Source organism: Anomaloglossus baeobatrachus, chromosome 6 (assembly GCF_048569485.1).
Source record: "Anomaloglossus baeobatrachus isolate aAnoBae1 chromosome 6, aAnoBae1.hap1, whole genome shotgun sequence".
In the NCBI taxonomy this organism is placed as follows: Eukaryota; Metazoa; Chordata; class Amphibia; order Anura; family Aromobatidae; genus Anomaloglossus; species Anomaloglossus baeobatrachus.
In genome coordinates this window covers 244326254-244345250 of record NC_134358.1, presented here as the reverse complement: position 1 = coordinate 244345250, position 18997 = coordinate 244326254, and the positions used below count along the sequence as shown (strand labels likewise).

At 50.9% G+C, this 18997-nt stretch overlaps 1 protein-coding gene across 1 annotated transcript in view; it reads right to left on the bottom strand.

The window, feature by feature from the left end:
• TXNDC5 (thioredoxin domain containing 5) overlaps positions 1–18997 on the bottom strand; it is a 65932-nt gene that overhangs the window by 20658 nt on the left and 26277 nt on the right. The window contains exons 4-7 of the mRNA XM_075314780.1: positions 12380–12476; positions 11460–11575; positions 1634–1720; positions 59–184 (exon numbers count right to left, since the gene is read on the bottom strand). Of these exons, the coding sequence (XP_075170895.1) occupies positions 59–184; positions 1634–1720; positions 11460–11575; positions 12380–12476 (426 nt within the window). The remainder of the gene's footprint in view (positions 1–58; positions 185–1633; positions 1721–11459; positions 11576–12379; positions 12477–18997) is intronic.

Genomic DNA, 18997 nt, shown 5'->3' with positions numbered 1-18997 from the left:
TTTGACTTTCAGAAAATCTAGGGATATCTCAATCATTCACGAGAATTCTGCCACGCACCTCTACTGCTGCCGGCTCTTCAGCTTGAGCTGGAACATCAGCTTCCTTGTCATCTGCACTTTTCAATTGATTTTCGGCATATTCTTTCAAGGAATCCAAGTCTCTCTTTCCCTTGTATTGGTCCACCTGTAATAGTGAGGTGAATGGCAGACACATAGGATACAGCCTAAAACCACTACATGAAAATAGGTAGGTAACAACAGTCCCTTAATTATAAGATCAGGCCTTGTTAAAGAATCTAAAGCAGTTCTACTGACACAGGCTCCACTCACATGTACAATTTTCAAATACATGTGGTGACAGGTTGTTTTTACTGATTGTACACTGACATTCTATAGGGTTTACACTTCTTCAATAATCCACATGAAAAAATAAATAAAATTAGGCTGCTTTCACACATCCGGTTTGTGCTGAGCGGCACAATCCGGCTCAAAAACCTATGCAACGGATGCGGCGAAAAAAAACGGATCCGTTGCATAAGTTTTTCCATGTGGCCCGTCCGGTTTTTGACGGATGCGGCTTGATACTGAGCATGCACAGTACAAAAAAACCGCATCCGGCGTCCATAGGCTTGCATTGTGAATCGCGACGCTTTTTTCGCACAAAAAAACATGCCAGACAACGTTCCATCCGGCTGCCGCATGGGCTAAATATGCCGCATCCGGCAAAAAATGGACGCAACGCAAGGCCATGCGGCACAATACGGCGCTAATGCAAGTCTATGCGGGAAAAAATGCAACCGGTGGCAAAAAAACCCAAAACTGTTGCTTTTTTCTGCAGGGCGCCGTATTGTGCCGCACGGCAAAAAACGGATGTGTGAAAGCAGCCTTAGACATGTTGTATTTAGGTCCAATTTGTGGATCAACATATAAAGACTGATGGCACTTCCTAACACGCAAGTGTGAATAGGTGCATACTGAACATGAGCTATAACACAAAGATAGTTGCACGCTAAAATGCTGAGATATGTCAACAATAAATCTAGGACTATAAACATGCATTACTGCTAAGACAATACATTTAAAAACTGATACTTCACATATAAAAGATCAGACAAGTTGCAAAAACAAACATTTCTGAAATGTGTCTGTATCTTGTTGTCTCGTGACTATTTTAGAGCTGTAATTTTGCTGTTAATCTATATAAAAAATGAACAAAATCACAAAAGTTGCACACTCATGTGACTTGCATTGAAGCCTAAAGGCCCCGTCACACACACAGATAAATCTTTGGCAGATCTGTGGTTGCAGTGAAATTGTGGACATATTGTTCCATTTGTACACAGCCACAAACCTGGCACTGATTGTCCACAATTTCACTGCAACCACAGATCTGCCACAGATTTATCTCTGTGTGTGACAGGGCCTTAAGGCATTTGAGTCACCTGCAACTTGTGTCCATCAACAGAAAAGAAAATGTTTGGAAGCATTTGTTACTGTCACAATGTGACACTATAGGATGTCATTAGGTGCAAGAAGGCACAATTGTCTACCCTTGTGTCACACATGTCGCTGTTTAATCAGCAACCTGGAAAATTGCACTTCAAGACAAAAGAAATAAAATTGTGTTACCCACTTTTTCACCATTTCTAAACCACAGCAAACTTGGATAACCACGAACTTGATTTTCAGAACACAGATCATTATGCTGCGTACAATCAACCTAAATGAATAATGTAAAAGGCATACAATAAACTATGTGGATAGATTAATAATTTGTAAGTTGTTACTTAATGCAACTAAAAACAGAACAAAATTGTTTAATTAAAAAAAAATCCTTTGGAAATGTTTAAGCTACAAAAACAAAGGAAAACAGACTGAAATATGCAAATGTGTGGTCATATTCTATTCTACAGTTTAGAGAACATCTGGCAAGGGTTGGTGGTGAGCTGTGAACACGAGTGATCATAAAGGAAAATATGTCACACTATAGAAATGTAATGCAGTCTGTGTAAAAAAGCATTAACGCCTGGCTGCATCATGGTGTGTGAATGTGATGGTTGGCTTCCAGGCACACAAAGGACTTGTGCCTGTGAACACATCAGAAGGAGAACGCCTGTAACTGACAGCCACCATGCCCCGGCAATGCCAGGGATAGAAGAGAACACCCCTATCAAGCATTACATATGCCAGGTCTGACAACTGCAACTAAACGATAAACAGTAGCAGAGAAGTCCATTCCAAGATATTCAGATTTCGGTGACTTGCTATTTCAATATAGAATTTCATAATGAAATCAACAGACATGGGGAACTCTGATAATGCAAGATCTGTACACGTATAGGGCAAATTGTCAAAGGAAACTGGTCACCAATTTGCTGGCCAGTTTTTTGAACATACATAATGTTTGCATTGTACTGTACAGAGAGAATGAGCTCTATTTGTACCAGACCTGTTAATTATATGCATCTGAAAGAGCATGTCTCACGTGACCATGCTGACAAGGGCTCCCTCCTGACACTTCTGCTTAGTAAAGCTCTGGGAAACCAGGCAAAGATCAGCAGAAAGAGTGAGAAGTGTCACGGGAGCAGCTGAGGACTGAAGGCAAATAAGGCAGAGTTCACATGTCCAGTAGTCATCTGTAAGGCTATGTGCGCACTAGGCGTTTTTTTCACGCTGCGTTTTTGTCTAAAAAACGCACCCGCGGCTAAAAAAACGCGGCAAAAACGCATGCGTTTTTGCCGCGATTTGGTGCGTTTTTTGCTGCGTTTTTGCTCACTGCGTTTTTAATCAGTGCACAATGCCATTAAAGATTGTTGATGAAAAAAAAAAAAAAAAAAGGTCTGATGTCATTTCCTTCTTCAAAATGTTCATTGTATGCAGGAGAGCAGACAGCTGCAGAACTAGTGTATGCAGGAGAGCAGACAGCAGCTGCAGAACTACAAGTCTCAGCATCCTCCATTCACTAGTGTATGCAGGAGAGCAGACAGCAGCTGCAGAACTACAAGTCTCAGCATCCTCCATTCACTAGTGTATGCAGGAGAGCAGACAGCAGCTGCAGAACTACAAGTCTCAGCATCCTCCATCCAGGACTGTATGCAGTTTTTTGCCCAAAAAGAAAAAAAAAATGACATGGGCTTCGCCATATTGTTGTATGCTAGCCGGGTACAGCAGGCAGGTACGGGCTGCCCCCAACCCCCAGCTGCCTATTTGTACCCGGCTGGGAACCAAAAATATAGGGAAGCCCTTTTTTTTTTAAATTATTTCATGAATTTCATGAAATAATTTTAAAAAAAAATGACGTGAGCTTCGCCCAATTTTTGAGTCCAGCCGGGTACAACTAGGCAGCTGGGGATTGGAATCCACAGTGCAGGGTGCCCATGCTTTCTGGGCACCCCCGCTGTGAATTGCAGTCCCGCAGCCACCCCAGAAAATGGCGCTTTCATAGAAGCGCCATCTTCTGGCGCTATATCCAACTCTTCTAGCTGCCCTGGTGACGGGTGGCTAGCTAGGTAATAATGGAATTAGGGCTAGCTGTATATTATCAGCTGGCCCTAAGCCCGAAATTCATGGTGTCACGCCAATATTAGACATGGCCACCATGAATTTCTAGTAAAGATAAAAAAAAAAACACAACACAGAGAAAAATATTTTTATTAGAAATAAAACACAACACAATTAGTGACACCATCTTTATTGAAATAAACCCCCCTCCGCAGTAATCCTGGGTTAGGGTCCCGCGCCGTCCAATCCGGATCCAATATCATCTGATCGGTTTGCTGGAAGGCAAAGCGATCAGATGATGTGTCAGGATCAAGTGCCTGAATCACATCACACATCAGCTGATTGTATAAAAGCCGGTTATACAATCAGCTGATGCATCAGTAGAAAAAAAAAAAAAAAAAAAAAAATAATACTCACTTATGTGCTGTGCTGATTACCGGCAGCTCCTGGAGCGATCGATTGGACAGGAGTCTGATCCCGTCCGATCGCTGCCGGAACTGCCGGTAATCAGCTGATGAAGTCCCCTGACGGCAGGATCAGCTGATAGCCGGCCGGGCAGGAAAAAGCCGGCGAGACTACGATCAGCTGATGCGTCAGGTGACTGCATCAGGTGATCAGCGCCAGGTCCTGCAAGCAAGGTCCTGCCCCGGGGAGACTGCACACAGCCAGAGCGGCGGGACCGGGAGGAGCTGGGAGCGGGCATGGCACCGGACCCTGCAGACAGGTGAGTATATGACATTTTTTTTTTTCTACTGTTCACTTTTGTTTTCGCCGCTGCCTCCACCTCCCGCCCAGACATGGCGCCGCACGGAGCTGACATGGCACCGGACGGGAGGTGGAGGCAGCGGTGACGGTACCGGGAGGATTCATGCTTCTGTGTTTACCAACAGAAGGAATCCTCTTCCTGTACACGTCACTGTAGTACCCACCCCTTGCGTGTATAGCTGCGTTTTTAGTCATAGAAACGCGGCTATATGCGTTATTCATTGCGTTTTTAACATCTCATTGAATTCAATGAGTGAAAAACGCAGTGGAAAACGCAGAAATAATTGACATGCTGCGTTTTTGTGGTCACCACAAAAACGCAGCTAAAAAAAAACGCTGTGTGCGGACAGCACTTATGAAAACCCATTGACATTGCTGGGGAAGCAATGTCACTGCGTTTTCAGCACAAAAACGCGGTAAAAAACGCCGCTAAAAACGCGGCAAAAACGCCTAGTGCGCACATAGCCTTAGAATGAATCTGTTGGCAAAATAAAAAAAAAAAAAAAAATAAAAAAATATTGTGCAACATAAAACTGTCCTTTTTGTAAATATTGATTTTTGCAGGATCCTTTTTTTAACCTGTGAGTCTATGGAAAATGGATCAGTTAACAGATTGCCAATTAGCCATCCATTTTGCTTTCATTTGTAAAAGGATCAATTTTTTCTCTCTGGATCAGTTTAACCCCTTCACCCCCGGCCACTAAAACACCCTAATGACCGGGCCATTTTTTGCAATTCTGACCAGTGTCACTTTGACAGGTTATAACTCTGGAACGCTTCAACGGATCCTGGCGATTCTGAGATTGGTTTTTCGTGACATATTGTACTTCATGTCAGTGGTAAATTTAGGCCGATATTTTTTGCGTTTGTGAAAATTTAGGAAATTTTGCGGAAATTTTGAAAATTTCGCAATTTTCAAACTTTGAAAATTTATGCCCATAAATCTGAGAGATATGTCACACAAAATAGTTACTAAATAACATTTCCCACTTGTCTACTTTCCATCAGCGCAATTTTCGAAACAAATTTTTTTTCCGTTAGGAAGTTAGAAGGGGTCAAAGGTCATCAGCAATTTCTCATTTTTACAACAAAATTTACAAAATAATTTTTTTTAGGGACCACATTACATTTGAGGTGACTTTGAGAGGCCGAGGTGACAGAAAATACCCAAAAGTGACCCCATTCTAAAAACTGCACCCCTCACACTGCTCAAAACCACATCCAATAAGTTTATTAACCCTTTAGGTGCTTCACAGGAACCAAAGCAATGTGGAAGGAAAAAATGAAAATTTTACTTTTTTAAACACAAAAATGTTACTTTAGCCATAAAATTTTCATTATTCTTAGGGAGAAAAGAGAAAGTGCACTACAATTTATTGTGCATTTTCTCCTGAGTACGCTGGTACCCCATATGTGGTAAAAATCAATTGTTTGGGCGCACGACAGAGCTCGGAAGGGAAGGAGCGCCATTTGAATTTTTGAACGCAAAATTAGCTGCACTCATTAGCGGACGCCATGTCGGGTTTGAAGACCCCCTGAGGTGCCTAACCAATGGAGCTCCCCCACAAGTGACCCCATTTTGGAAACTAGAGCCCTCAAATAATTTTTCTGGTGAGCAGTTTGAACCCCTGGGGGCTTCACAGAAGTTTATAGCGTTGAGCCGTGAAAAGAAAAAAAATTTTTATTACCACAAAACGGTTGCTTCAACTAGGTAGCTTTTTTTTTCACAAGGCTATCAGGAAAAAATGCACCATAAAATGTATTGTGCAATTTTTCCTGAGTACGCAGATACCTCATATGTGGTGGAAAGTAATTTTTTGGGCAAATGGCGGGGCTCAAAAGAGAAGGAGCGCCATTTGACTTTTCAAACGCACAGACGCAGTGCACTGATCGGCCGCTGCAGGACGCACGGTCGGATGCGATAAAAAAAAGCGTCGGGGATATGTAAAAAAAAAAAGTCACGCCAAAAATTGACCATGGATGCAGATACGTTATGTGCATCCCTGATCAGCCCTTGGCGGGACGCACGGACGGATGGGATACAAAAAGCGTTGCAGAAACGGAAAAAAGTCACGCCAAAAATTGAGCAGGGATGCCGATCCGTTATGTGCATCCCTGATCAGCGCTTGGTGGGACGCACGGACGGATGAGGTGTAAAAATGGACAGGGGATACAGAAAAAAAAAAAAAAAAAGTTATACTCACAGTACCCAGAGGATTACTGACCAGAAGAGTTGCAGAGGAACAGATGGCAGAGAGATGGACAGCTTTACAGGAGCAGCAGGCAGATCAGCAGAATGCCCAGGAAGGACCCAGCGATGGAGGCAGATGTGATCGGGCCGCTGAAGACAGGTAAGAGGACGTCGGGTGAGAGCAGAGGGGGGTGTGGAGAGCAGGGAGGGGGGGGGGGGAAGAGCAGAGGGGGGGGGGGGGGGGGGAGAGCAGAGGGGGGGGGGGGGGAAGAGCAGAGGGGGGGGGGGGGGGGAAGAGCAGAGGGGGGGGGGGGGGGAAGAGCAGAGGGGGGGGGGGGGGGGGAAGAGCAGAGGGGGGGGGGGGGGGGGAAGAGCAGAGGGGGGGGGGGGGGAAGAGCAGAGGGGGGGGGGGGGAAGAGCAGAGGGGGGGGGGGGGAAGAGCAGAGGGGGGGGGGGAAGAGCAGAGGGGGGGGGGGGAAGAGCAGAGGGGGGGGGAGAGGGGGGGGGGGAAGAGCAGAGGGGGGGGGGGGAAGAGCAGAGGGGGGGGGGGGAAGAGCAGAGGGGGGGGGGGGGGAAGAGCAGAGGGGGTGGGGAAGAGCAGAGGGGGGGGGGGGGGGAAGAGCAGAGGGGGTGGGGAAGAGCAGAGGGGGGGGGGGGAAGAGCAGAGGGGGGGGAAGAGCAGAGGGGGGGGGGGAAGTGCAGAGGGGGGGGGGGGGAAGAGCAGAGGGGGGGGGGGGAAGAGCAGAGGGGGGGGGGGGAAGAGCAGAGGGGGGGGGGGGGAGAGCAGAGGGGGGGGGGGGAGAGCAGAGGGGGGAGGGGGAGAGCAGAGGGGGGAGGGGGGAGAGCAGAGGGGGGGGGGGGAGAGCAGAGGGGGGGGGAGAGCAGAGGGGGGGGGGAGAGCAGAGGGGGGGTGGGGAAGAGCAGAGGAGGAGGGGGGGAGAGCAGAGGAGGAGGGGGGGAGCGCAGAGGAGGAGGGGGGGAGAGCAGAGGAGGGGGGGTGAGCAGAGGAGGGGGGGTGAGCAGAGGAGGGGGGGTGAGCAGAGGAGGGGGGGTGAGCAGAGGAGGGGGGGTGAGCAGAGGAGGGGGGGTGAGCAGAGGAGGGGGGGTGAGCAGAGGAGGGGGGGTGAGCAGAGGAGGGGGGGTGAGCAGAGGAGGGGGGGTGAGCAGAGGAGGGGGGGTGAGCAGAGGAGGGGGGGTGAGCAGAGGAGGGGGGGTGAGCAGAGGAGGGGGGGTGAGCGGAGGAGGGGGGGTGAGCGGAGGAGGGGGGGTGAGCGGAGGAGGGGGGGTGAGCGGAGGAGGGGGGGGGTGAGCGGAGGAGGGGGGGGGAGAGCAGAGGAGGGGGGGGGAGAGCAGAGGAGGGGGGGGGAGAGCAGAGGAGGGGGGGGGGGAGAGCAGAGGAGGGGGGGGGGAGAGCAGAGGAGGGGGGGGAGAGCAGAGGAGGGTGGGGAGAGCAGAGGAGGGTGGGGAGAGCAGAGGAGGGTGGGGAGAGCAGAGGAGGGTGGGGAGAGCAGAGGAGGGTGGGGAGAGCAGAGGAGGGTGGGGAGAGCAGAGGAGGGTGGGGAGAGCAGAGGAGGGTGGGGAGAGCAGAGGAGGGTGGGGAGAGCAGAGGAGGGTGGGGAGAGCAGAGGAGGGTGGGGAGAGCAGAGGAGGGTGGGGAGAGCAGGGGAGGGTGGGGAGAGCAGAGGAGGGTGGGGAGAGCAGAGGAGGGTGGGGAGAGCGGAGGAGGGTGGGGAGAGCGGAGGAGGGGGGGAGAGCGGAGGAGGGGGGGAGAGCGGAGGAGGGTGGGGAGAGCGGAGGAGGGTGGGGAGAGCGGAGGAGGGTGGGGAGAGCGGAGGAGGGTGGGGAGAGCGGAGGAGGGTGGGGAGAGCGGAGGAGGGTGGGGAGAGCGGAGGAGGGTGGGGAGAGCGGAGGAGGGTGGGGAGAGCGGAGGAGGGTGGGGAGAGCGGAGGAGGGTGGGGAGAGCGGAGGAGGGGGGGAGAGCGGAGGAGGGGGGGAGAGCGGAGGAGGGGGGGAGAGCGGAGGAGGGGGGGAGAGCGGAGGAGGGGGGGAGAGCGGAGGAGGGGGGGAGAGCGGAGGAGGGGGGGAGAGCGGAGGAGGGGGGGAGAGCGGAGGAGGGGGGGAGAGCGGAGGAGGGGGGAGAGCAGAGGAGGGGGGAGAGCAGAGGAGGGGGGAGAGCAGAGGAGGGTGGGGAGAGCAGAGGAGGGGGGGGGGGGAGCGCAGAGGAGGGGGGGGGGAGCGCAGAGGAGGGGGGGGGGAGAGCAGAGGGGGGGGGGGGGAAGAGCATCTGCCTTCCACTCTCGAAGCCACAAGATCCTGCGGATAGCGAGGGAATTAGCCGAAGCCACCACAGTGCGGTGAGAAGCCTCCAGCATGGCAGACATGGCATAGGATGAAAACGCTGAAGCTTGGGAAGTTAAGGCAACCATTTCGGGCATAGATTCCCTGGTGAGGGAATGCATCTCCTCTAGAGAAGCAGAGATGGCTTTGAGAGACCACACTGCAAAAGATGGGGAGAACGAGGCCTCTGCCGCCTCATATACAGATTTGGCCAGAAGGTCAACCTGGCAGTCAGTGGAATCCTTAAGAGAGGTGCCATCAGCCACTGACACAACGGTCCGGGCTGATGGTAGACCCTCCGGTGTCTAGGCTTTTGGTGAATGAGCCCACTCCTTGACCACCTCAGGTGGAAAGGGAAAACGGTCATCAGAACCACGCTTTGGGAAGCGTTTGTCAGGACAGGCCCTAGGCTTGGTCACAGTGGCCTGAAAACTGGAGTGGTTAAAAGAACACACTCCTTGTCCTCTTAGGCAAGGTAAACTGGTGCTTTTCTGCCAGAGAGGGTTGCTCCTCTGATACTAGCGGATTGAGGTCCAGTACAGAATTAATGGACGCAATCAAATCACTAACATCTGAGTCACTTTCGGACAGATCAATTGGGCACATGGAGGTAGCCTCCGAGCCCCCAGTAACGGCATCCTCCTCGTCCTGCGAGTCAGCTCTTGAATCAGAGCCACGGGACGAGGAAGGAGAGGGAGCCCTGCGTCTCCTCTTAGGAGGACGGGGTCTAGGACCAGAAGAAGAATTCTCTGTGAGCTCCACTGAGAGAGCCCTAGCAGCAGAGGCGCCCTGAGAAGGGGGCTGATGCATGTTCAGCAAAGTCCGGGACAGCTGTCCCATGGAGTCGGCAAAAGACTGGGAGATTGACCTAGAGAAGGATTCTACCCAAGCCGGGGGTTCAGCCACCGGAGCCGGAGCAGCCGGAGGGACCACTGTGGGTGCGATTCCAGGCTGAGGCATTGTCAGGTTAGAGCAGGCATCACAATGTGGATATGTGCTCGGTTCAGGCAGCACGAGTTTACATGCAATGCATATAGAGTACAGCCTTGCTCCTCGTGTGAGACATGCTGCTGAAGTGGGGGCTCTGAGCCAGAATGACCCCCAGAGAGTATATAAGCAGGTCCACAACCGGAGGTTGTGGCTTACCAGACCGTTTGTGTGCCCTCCAGATCCCACAGCCCGGACCCCCAAGCAGCTTAGCAGGGATGCTGCAGCCAGCGCCGATCGCAGAGAGAAACGCTGATAAAATGGCGCCGGAGCGAGGAGAGGGGGCGGGACCTGCTCTGAGAGCGGGATCTGGAGGGCCAAGGAGATTTACAGGGGAGGGGACATGTTCTCAGAGAGGAGTGTCCCTCCCCTGTGCCGAACGGCCGCTGGGCGGAGCCGCACTGTCCCTCTGCATGATTGACATGCAAGGGTAGTGAAATCGAAAGTTGGCCTCTGGCAAAGCCGGGGCCTAAATTTAAGCGATGCGGCCGGCGCGCAGGCCCCATCGGCGCGGTTCTCAGGCGACAACCAGAGAACCTGCCGGAAATGTCAGAACAGTTACACAGCACACTCTCCCCAACAATAAAGTACAAGGGACCCCCCGAATATAAACGTCTCAGATACTTAGCTTGCTGAGACGCAGGGTTCCTGGGGATGAGTGCTCCGTCCAGCAGGATCCTGAAGGGCTGCGGATGGAGACCGGCCTCCTGCAAAGCAATGAGAACCGTGCTGGCTCCCACTTCAAGCCAGAGCCCGAGGGATGGTGAAGGAGCGCGGCATGTAAGGCTCCAGCCTTGGAATCAACCTTAACAACACCGCCGACACAGTGGGGTGAGAAGGGACATGCCGGGAGTCCAGGCTTGGACCCGCTTTTCTTCAAAAACTTTCCAAAAATGAAAAATCAGATGAGACTGCATGTGTGGATGTATGCCTCCTGAACACAAAGCAATGAACTGGCTAGATCTGGTTATCCAGGGGGTGTATATGCTCAGAGGGAGAAGCTACACTTTTTAGTGTAGTAATTTGTGTGTCCTCCGGAGGCAGAAGCTATACACCCAATGTCTGGGTCTCCCATAGGAACGATAAAGAAAATCACTGTTTCTCTGCTTCAGCTCTAGCAGTTATTTGAAGGTGGAGCTCTAAAACCCTACCCACAACACTGATTGGCAGCTTCCTTCCCATATACAGTGTACATAGAAAGCAGCCGATCAGTAGTGGGGGCGGGGTATACAGAGCTCATGAATATGCTGGACAACCTGGTAGCATGCCAAGTAGTCCTCTAATGATAATCTACTGCTGATTAAACAGTGATTTTATCAAAATTATACCAAACAGCCCAGTAAGTGATACATCGCTGCAATCAGGGTCTCTGTCTCTAGATTCTGCTGCTCTCAGATTAGGTGTCAGAAACTTGGTGACAGGTTTCCTTTAAGGGGTGGAACTGAAACAAATCTGATATCTTATACTGTATTATGAGGACTTATTATTCTGTTTCCAGCACATATTTGAAGATAAATAAAAGTGGTTAACCCTTTCAGTTCGGCAAGGTTATAATATAAAATCAAGACCGTGATCTGAAGCATATTATATTCAAGCAAGAACAATAGACTGCATACATAACAAGCACTTCAAGGACCCAGTGATAAAGGATTGCTCCCTAGTGATATCCTGTCCATACCTTCGCGATCTTTACTTCATCTGAACTTTGATAAGATGCCGCCAACTGTTCCCACGCAGGAGCCAAGGATTTGCAGTGTCCACACCAAGGAGCAAAGAATTTGATGAAATGATTCCCTACAAATCAAACAGTTTCACTGTCATTTCCCCAAATACCACACATTAGCAACACAATATGTACAATTATGTGGGGTGGAGGGTGGGGGAGTAAAGAAACCCTTTATTTTATTTTTTTATCCTCTTCCACTAAGGGCAGGACTACAGTTATCCGGCATCAAAGATGGCAGCTGCACTAAAAAGTCTGGTCAGTCAAAAGTCTGTATCACTAGGTGGTTTTTTCCCCCTCAAAAGAAGATCTATTTCGTTCCATTTGAAAATATTCTGCAAATACTGCACTAGTTTGCCAGGATAGTATACTATAAACAAACATATTGTAATAAAACAGTATGCACTACACCAGTGATCTCTCAAAGCAGCTCTGTCATATCTCACTGTACAAACTGCAAGCATCATTAATGTGATTGTTTGGACTTGAAGATGTTGGTGTACTTGCCATTAAAATCTGAACGTATAGCTGCATAATCCTAAGATAAATTCTCAGTTGACTCAATTTTAATATATTAGACACTGGCTTTCTTAAAAGGGTTTATATAGCCAATATGCATTATATATTAATCACAGGAATTACACCTGTCTTGTCAGGTGAAAAGACATTTAATAATGTATGCAATTTGTACGGAGAAATCTGGACACAGTTGCTTTACAGTATGTTTTTTTCCCCTTTCTCCTCTCACTGTGTTCCACATGACAGAGCTGTTCATGGTCAGAAATCATTTTAGCTATAAAATATATAGGGAAGCAGCAAGACCTCTTATTTTCAGTTTCTCTATACTGAATTGATACAAAAACACAATAAAGTACCTTGAGATATGTGATCCTTGAAATTGGAGGAGGCGAGCTCATATAGACCCTGTTTAGCTTCCGGAACTTTGGGAGCTTCCTGCTCAACTTTTGGTTCCTTAAAAGAGAAAAAAAAAAAAAGTTATAAAAATTAGAATTACCGTATTTTTCGGACTATAAGACGCACCCTGGTTTTTAGGAGGAAGAAAAATGGGAAAATAAAATTTTAAGCATAACATGTGGTCATGACACACTGTTATAGAGCGAGGATCTGCTGCTGACACTGTTAAGGGGTAATGTCCCCAAATTCTCTACTAAGGTACCCCATCCTGGTAATGATCCTCCTGCCTTGTATATGTACCCCATCCTGCTATATACCCCCATCATGGTATAGCCCCCATCCTGCTACAAAGCGCCATCCTGGTATATAGCCCCATCCATCCTGGAATATGGCCACATCCTGCTCTATGGCCTGTATCCTGTGGCACACAAAAAAAAAAAAAAAAAGTTTATACTCACAGACAGGAGATCGCGATGCTGCAGACAACGGTGACGGGTGAGTATACATATTCAATGCCCCCCCGCGCTGATGATGATGCGCGGGGGCAGTGAATACAGCCGCACATGATCACCCCTGGCAACTACAGCCTGGAGTGATCATGCAGGCCAGCTGTTAATTCTGCGCGCACCGCCCGCCGATCATCCCTCCCACCTCAGCGCCGGCTTCAGCGCTGAGAGATGATGGGCGGGAGGATGGGCGTGCATATGAAATGAGCGGACCCACGTTGTCACGGCAGGCTTCTACAGCCTGCTCGTGCCGCCGATGACCCACTCCATCGCAGCACCCTCATTCACCACAGCCACATTCAGACTATAAGACGCACCCCCCCCCCACTTTCCTCCAACATTTGGGGGAAAAAAAAGTGCGTCTTATAGTCTGAAAAATACGGTAGTTTAGACCGCCAAGCATGAAGCAACTTTTTGTTTCACCACTTTAGCTTTTTTTAATCTATTTCTGGGATGAGCTTATACTTTTTAGTGCAGTCAGTAACCCTTTTGCGCAACCTACTGTACGTGTACATCCCAGTAAAGTTGTGTAGATATGGAGCAAGCTCAGAAACTATGCCTGCTCCATACAGGGAAGAGGTTGTCTGCAGTAAATAACAGATATCTGTCCATAACAGCCGCGATCACCACAGTTTAAATACAGTTGTCAATCTCTGACAATATAATTTAAAATAGCACAATTGTATTGCAGTATATAGTATAAGTGGTCAAAAGAACACAAGTCCCTCAAGGGGAGAAAGACATAAAATAATGTAAAACTATATTTGTGGAAAAATAAAACTTAGACTCTTAAATACAAAAAATAAGTAAATAAAGCTGGATTTCAAGTTTCAGGACCAGTGTTCCTGAAAACAAAACAAAAAGAAGGGAATTTTGTTTACTTACCGTAAATTCCTTTTCTTCTAGCTCCTATTGGGAGACCCAGACAATTGGGTGTATAGCTTCTGCCTCCGGAGGCCACACAAAGTATTACACTTTAAAAAGTGTAACCCCTCCCCTCTGCCTATACACCCTCCCGTGCATCACGGGCTCCTCAGTTTTGTTGCAAAAGCAGGAAGGAGGAAACTTATAAATTGGTCTAAGGTAAATTCAATCCGAAGGATGTTCGGAGAACTGAAAACCATGAACCAAAAGAACAATTCAACATGAACAACATGTGTACACAAAAGAACAAACAGCCCGAAGGGAACAGGGGCGGGTGCTGGGTCTCCCAATAGGAGCTAGAAGAAAAGGAATTTACGGTAAGTAAACAAAATTCCCTTCTTCTTTGTCGCTCCATTGGGAGACCCAGACAATTGGGACGTCCAAAAGCAGTCCCTGGGTGGGTAAAAGAATACCTCGATAAAAAGAGCCGAAGACGACCCCCCCCTTACAGGTGGGCAACCGTCGCCTGAAGGACTCGCCTACCTAGACTGGCGTCTGCCGAAGCATAGGTATGCACCTGATAGTGTTTCGTGAAAGTGTGCAGACTAGGCCAGGTAGCTGCCTGACACACCTGCTGAGCCGTAGCCCGGTGCCGCAATGCCCAGGACGCACCCACGGCTCTGGTAGAATGGGCTTTCAGCCCCAAAGGAAGCGGAAGCCCAGAAGAACGGTAGGCTTCAAGAATCGGTTCCTTGATCCACCGAGCCAAGGTTGACTTGGAAGCCTGCGAACCCTTACGCTGGCCAGCGACAAGGACAAAGAGCGCATCTGAACGGCGCAGGGGCGCCGTGCGAGACACGTAGAACCGCCTTATCCTGGTGAAAAACCAGGAAGGGGGCTTTGCATGACAGCGCTGCCAGCTCCGACACTCTACGGAGCGATGTAACTGCCACTAGAAATGCCACCTTCTGCGAAAGACGTGATAAAGAGACATCCCGCAGCGACTCGAAAGGTGGTTTCTGAAGAGCCGTTAGCACCCTGTTAAGGTCCCAGGGTTCCAGCGGACGCTTGTAAGGTGGAACTATGTGGCAAACTCCCTGCAGGAACGTGCGGACCTGCGGAAGCCTGGCTAGACGCTTTTGAAAAAATACGGATAGCGCCGATACTTGTCCCTTGAGGGAGCCGAGAGACAAACCCTTGTCCACTCCGGATTGAAGGAATGAAAGAAAAGTGGGTAAGGCAAAAGGCCAGGGAGTAAAACTATTATCAGAGCACCAGGATAAGAAGATCCTCCAAGACCTGTGATAGATCTTGGCGGACGTTGGTTTCCTGGCCTGTCTCATGGTGGCAATGACATCTTGAGATAACCCTGAGGACGCAAGGAGCCAGGACTCAATGGCCACACAGTCAGGTTGAGGGCCGCAGAATTCAGATGGAAAAACGGCCCTTGTGACAGCAAGTCTGGGCGGTCTGGGAGCGCCCACGGTTGACCCACCGTGAGATGCCACAGATCCGGGTACCACGACCGCCTCGGCCAATCTGGAGCGACGAGAATGGCGCGACGACAGTCGGACCTGATTTTGCACAGCACTCTGGGCAGCATCGCCAGAGGAGGAAATACATAAGGCAGTCGAAACTGCGACCAATCCTGAACAAATGCGTCCGCCGCCAGAGCTCTGTGATCCTGAGACCAGGCCATGAATGCCGGGACTTTGTTGTTGTGCCGTGACGCCATGAGATCGACGTCCGGCGTTCCCCAGCGGCGACAGATCTCTCGAAACACGTCTGGGTGAAGAGACCATTCCCCCGCGTCCATGCCCTGAAGACTGAGAAAATCTGCTTCCCAGTTTTCTACGCCCGGGATGTGAACTGCGGAGATGGTGGAAGCTGTGGCTTCCACTCACTGCAGAATCCGTCGGACTTCCTGGAAGGCTTGGCGACGGCGAGTGCCGCCTTGGTGGTTGATGTATGCGACGGCAGTGGCGTTGTCCGACTGGATACGGATCTGCCTGCCCTCCAGCCACCGATGAAAGGCCAATAGGGCTAGATACACTGCCCTTATCTCCAGAATATTGATCTGAAGGGAAGACTATCGGAGTCCAGGTTCCCTGAGCCCTGTGGTGGAGAAAAACCGCCCCCCACCCTGACAGGCTCGCGTCCGTGGTGACCACAGCCCAGGTTGGGGGTAGGAAGGATTTTCCCTGCGACAGAGAGTTGGGAAGGAGCTACCACTGAAGTGACGTCTTGGTTGCAAGGGAAAGAGAGACGTTCCTGTCGAGGGAAGTCGACCTCCTGTCCCATTTGCAGAGAATGTCCCACTGGAGTGGCCGCAGATGGAATTGCGTGAAGGGCACTGCCTCCATCGCTGCCACCATCTTCCCCAGGAAGTGCATGAGGCGCCTCAAGGGGTGTGACTGACCCCGAAGAAGAGATTGCACCCCTGCCTGCAGAGAAAGCTGTTTGTCCAGCGGTAGCATGACTACTGCTGACTGAGTATGAAACTCCATCCCGAGGTAAGTCAGTGATTGGGTCGGTGTCAACTTGGATTTTGGGAAGTTGATGATCCACCCGAACTGCTGGAGCGTCGCCAGAGCGACGGTAAGGCTATTTTGACACGCCATCTGAGAAGGTGCCCTGACTAGAAGATCGTCTAAGTAGGGAATCACCGAGTGGCCCTGAGAGTGTAGGACCGCCACAACGGATGCCATGACCTTGGTGAACACCCGTGGGGCTGTCGCCAGGCCGAAAGGCAATGCCACGAACTGAAGGTGTTCGTCCCCGATGGCGAAACGCAAAAAGCGTTGATGTTCGGGTGCGATCGGCACATGGAGATAAGCATCCTTGATGTCGATCGATGCTAGGAAGTCTCCTTGTGACATCGAAGCGATGACCGAGCGGAGAGATTCCATCCGAAACCGTCTGGTGCTCACATGTCTGTTGAGTAGTTTGAGGTCCAGAACGGGACGGAACGAACCGTCCTTCTTTGGCACCACAAACAAGTTGGAGTAAAAGCCGCGACCATGTTCCTGGGGGGGGGGGGGGGAACAGGGATCACAACTCCTTCTGTCTTCAGAGCGTCCACCGCCTGAAAAAGTGCATCGGCCCGCGCGGGGGAAGGAGAGGTTCTGAAGAAACGAGTCGGGGGACGAGAGCTGAACTCTATCCTGTAACCGTGAGACAGAATGTCTCTCACCCATCGGTCTTGAACATGTGGCCACCAGGCGTCGCAAAAGCGGGAGAGCCTGCCACCGACCGAGGATGCGGTTCGGGGATGCCGAGAGTCATGAGGAGGCCGCCTTGGAAGCAGTGCCTCCTGCGGCCTTTTGGGGGCGTGACTTGGACCGCCACGCATAGGAGTTCCTCTGGCCTTTCTCCGGCCTCCTGGACGAAGAGGATTGGGGCTTGGCGGAGGGACGAAAGGACCGAAACCTCGATTGTATTTTCCGTTGCTGAGGTCTCTTTGGTTTGGACTGGGGTAAGGAGGAGTCCTTTCCCTTGGATTCCTTAATAATCTCATCCAATCGTTCACCAAACAAGCGGTCGCCAGCAAACGGCAAACCGGTTAAGAACCTCTTGGAAGCCGAGTCTGCCTTCCATTCGCGCAGCCACATGGCCCTGCGGACTGCCACAGAGTTAGCGGATGCCACCGCTGTACGGCTAGCAGAGTCTAGAACTGCGTTCATGGCGTAGGAAGAAAAAGCTGACGCCTGAGAAGTCAAAGACGCAACCTGCGGAGCAGAATTACGTGTGACCGCATTAATCTCAGCCAGACAAGCTGAAATAGCTTGGAGTGCCCACACGGCTGCAAAAGCCGGGGCAAAAGACGCGCCCGTGGCTTCATAGATGCATTTCACCAGGAGCTCTGCCTGTCAGTGGCATCCTTTAGCGATGAGCCATCTGCAACCGATACCACAGATCTAGCCGCCAATCTAGAGACTGGGGGATCCACCTTGGGACATTGAGCCCAACCCTTAACAACGTCAGAGGGGAAGGGGTAACGTGTGTCAGTAAGGCGCTTAGTAAAGCGCTTGTCCAGAAGCGCTCTGGGCTTCTGGACAGCATCTCTGAAGTTAGAGTGATCGAAAAACGCACTCCGTGTACGTTTAGGGAACCGAAACTGGTGTTTCTCCTGCTGAGAAGTCGACTCCTCTACAGGTGGCGGCGGGGGAGAGATATCTAACACCTGGTTGATGGACGAGATAAGGTCATTTACTATGGCATCCCCTTCAGGTGTGTCAAGATTGAGAGCAACGTTAGGGTCAGAGCACTGAGCTGCGACGTCCGCCTCGTCCTCCAGAGAGTCCTCAAGCTGGAAACCCGAGCAGCGTGAAGAAGTCGGGGAAGATTCCCAGCGGGCCCGCTTAGCCGGTCTGGGACTGTGGTCCGGGCAGGAGTCCTCCACATGAGACCTAGGGCCCCCCCTGGGAACGCGCTACGGCGCGGACAGAAGAGGGGCCTGGAGGCGAAGATCCAACAGGGCCCGGGGCCTGTGTAAGGACCGGTCTGGACTGCAAATCTTCAAGCAGCTTGGCAGACCATTTGTCCATAGACTGAGCCATGGATTGTGAGAGTGACTCAGAGTTTTTCAGCAAAAACTGCAAACTCTGTCCCTGCCGCCTGGACAGGGGGAGCAAGGGGTTCTACCTGAGCCGAGGGGCCCACTAGTGACCGAGGCTCCGGCTGAGCAAGCAAAACAGGGGTTGAGCATTGCTCACAGTGAGGGTAGGTGGAACCCGCAGGTAACTTAGCCGCACAAGAGGTACAGGTCGCAAAATAACCCTGTGCCTTGGCACCCTTGCTCCTTGTGGACGACATGCTGTTGTCTCCTAGGAGAGTGATCACTGAGGGTATATGGGAAGGGTATACAGCCCGACCGAACAGAAATATATAAATATATATATAGTATCTATTCCGGCACCCTAAGGGGACCAGCACCGGGTGACCGGTGTGGCTTACCGACCGCTAAAAAGCGGAGTGTGTGTCCTCCAGATTCCCTGCCTTAGGTCTCCCAGCGTTGCAGAGCTCTTTCCAGGAAATCCTCCACAGGCAGAATGCCAAAGAAATGGCTGCCGGAGCTCTCTGGGGAGGAGTGGGGCCGTGGGCGGCGTTAGAAAAGTGCGGGAATCTGGAGTCCCCACAGTGATCAGTGAGGGGGGAGGAAACATACAGGATGCTCCGGCCCTCACATCCGACGTCAGGTCGGCAGTC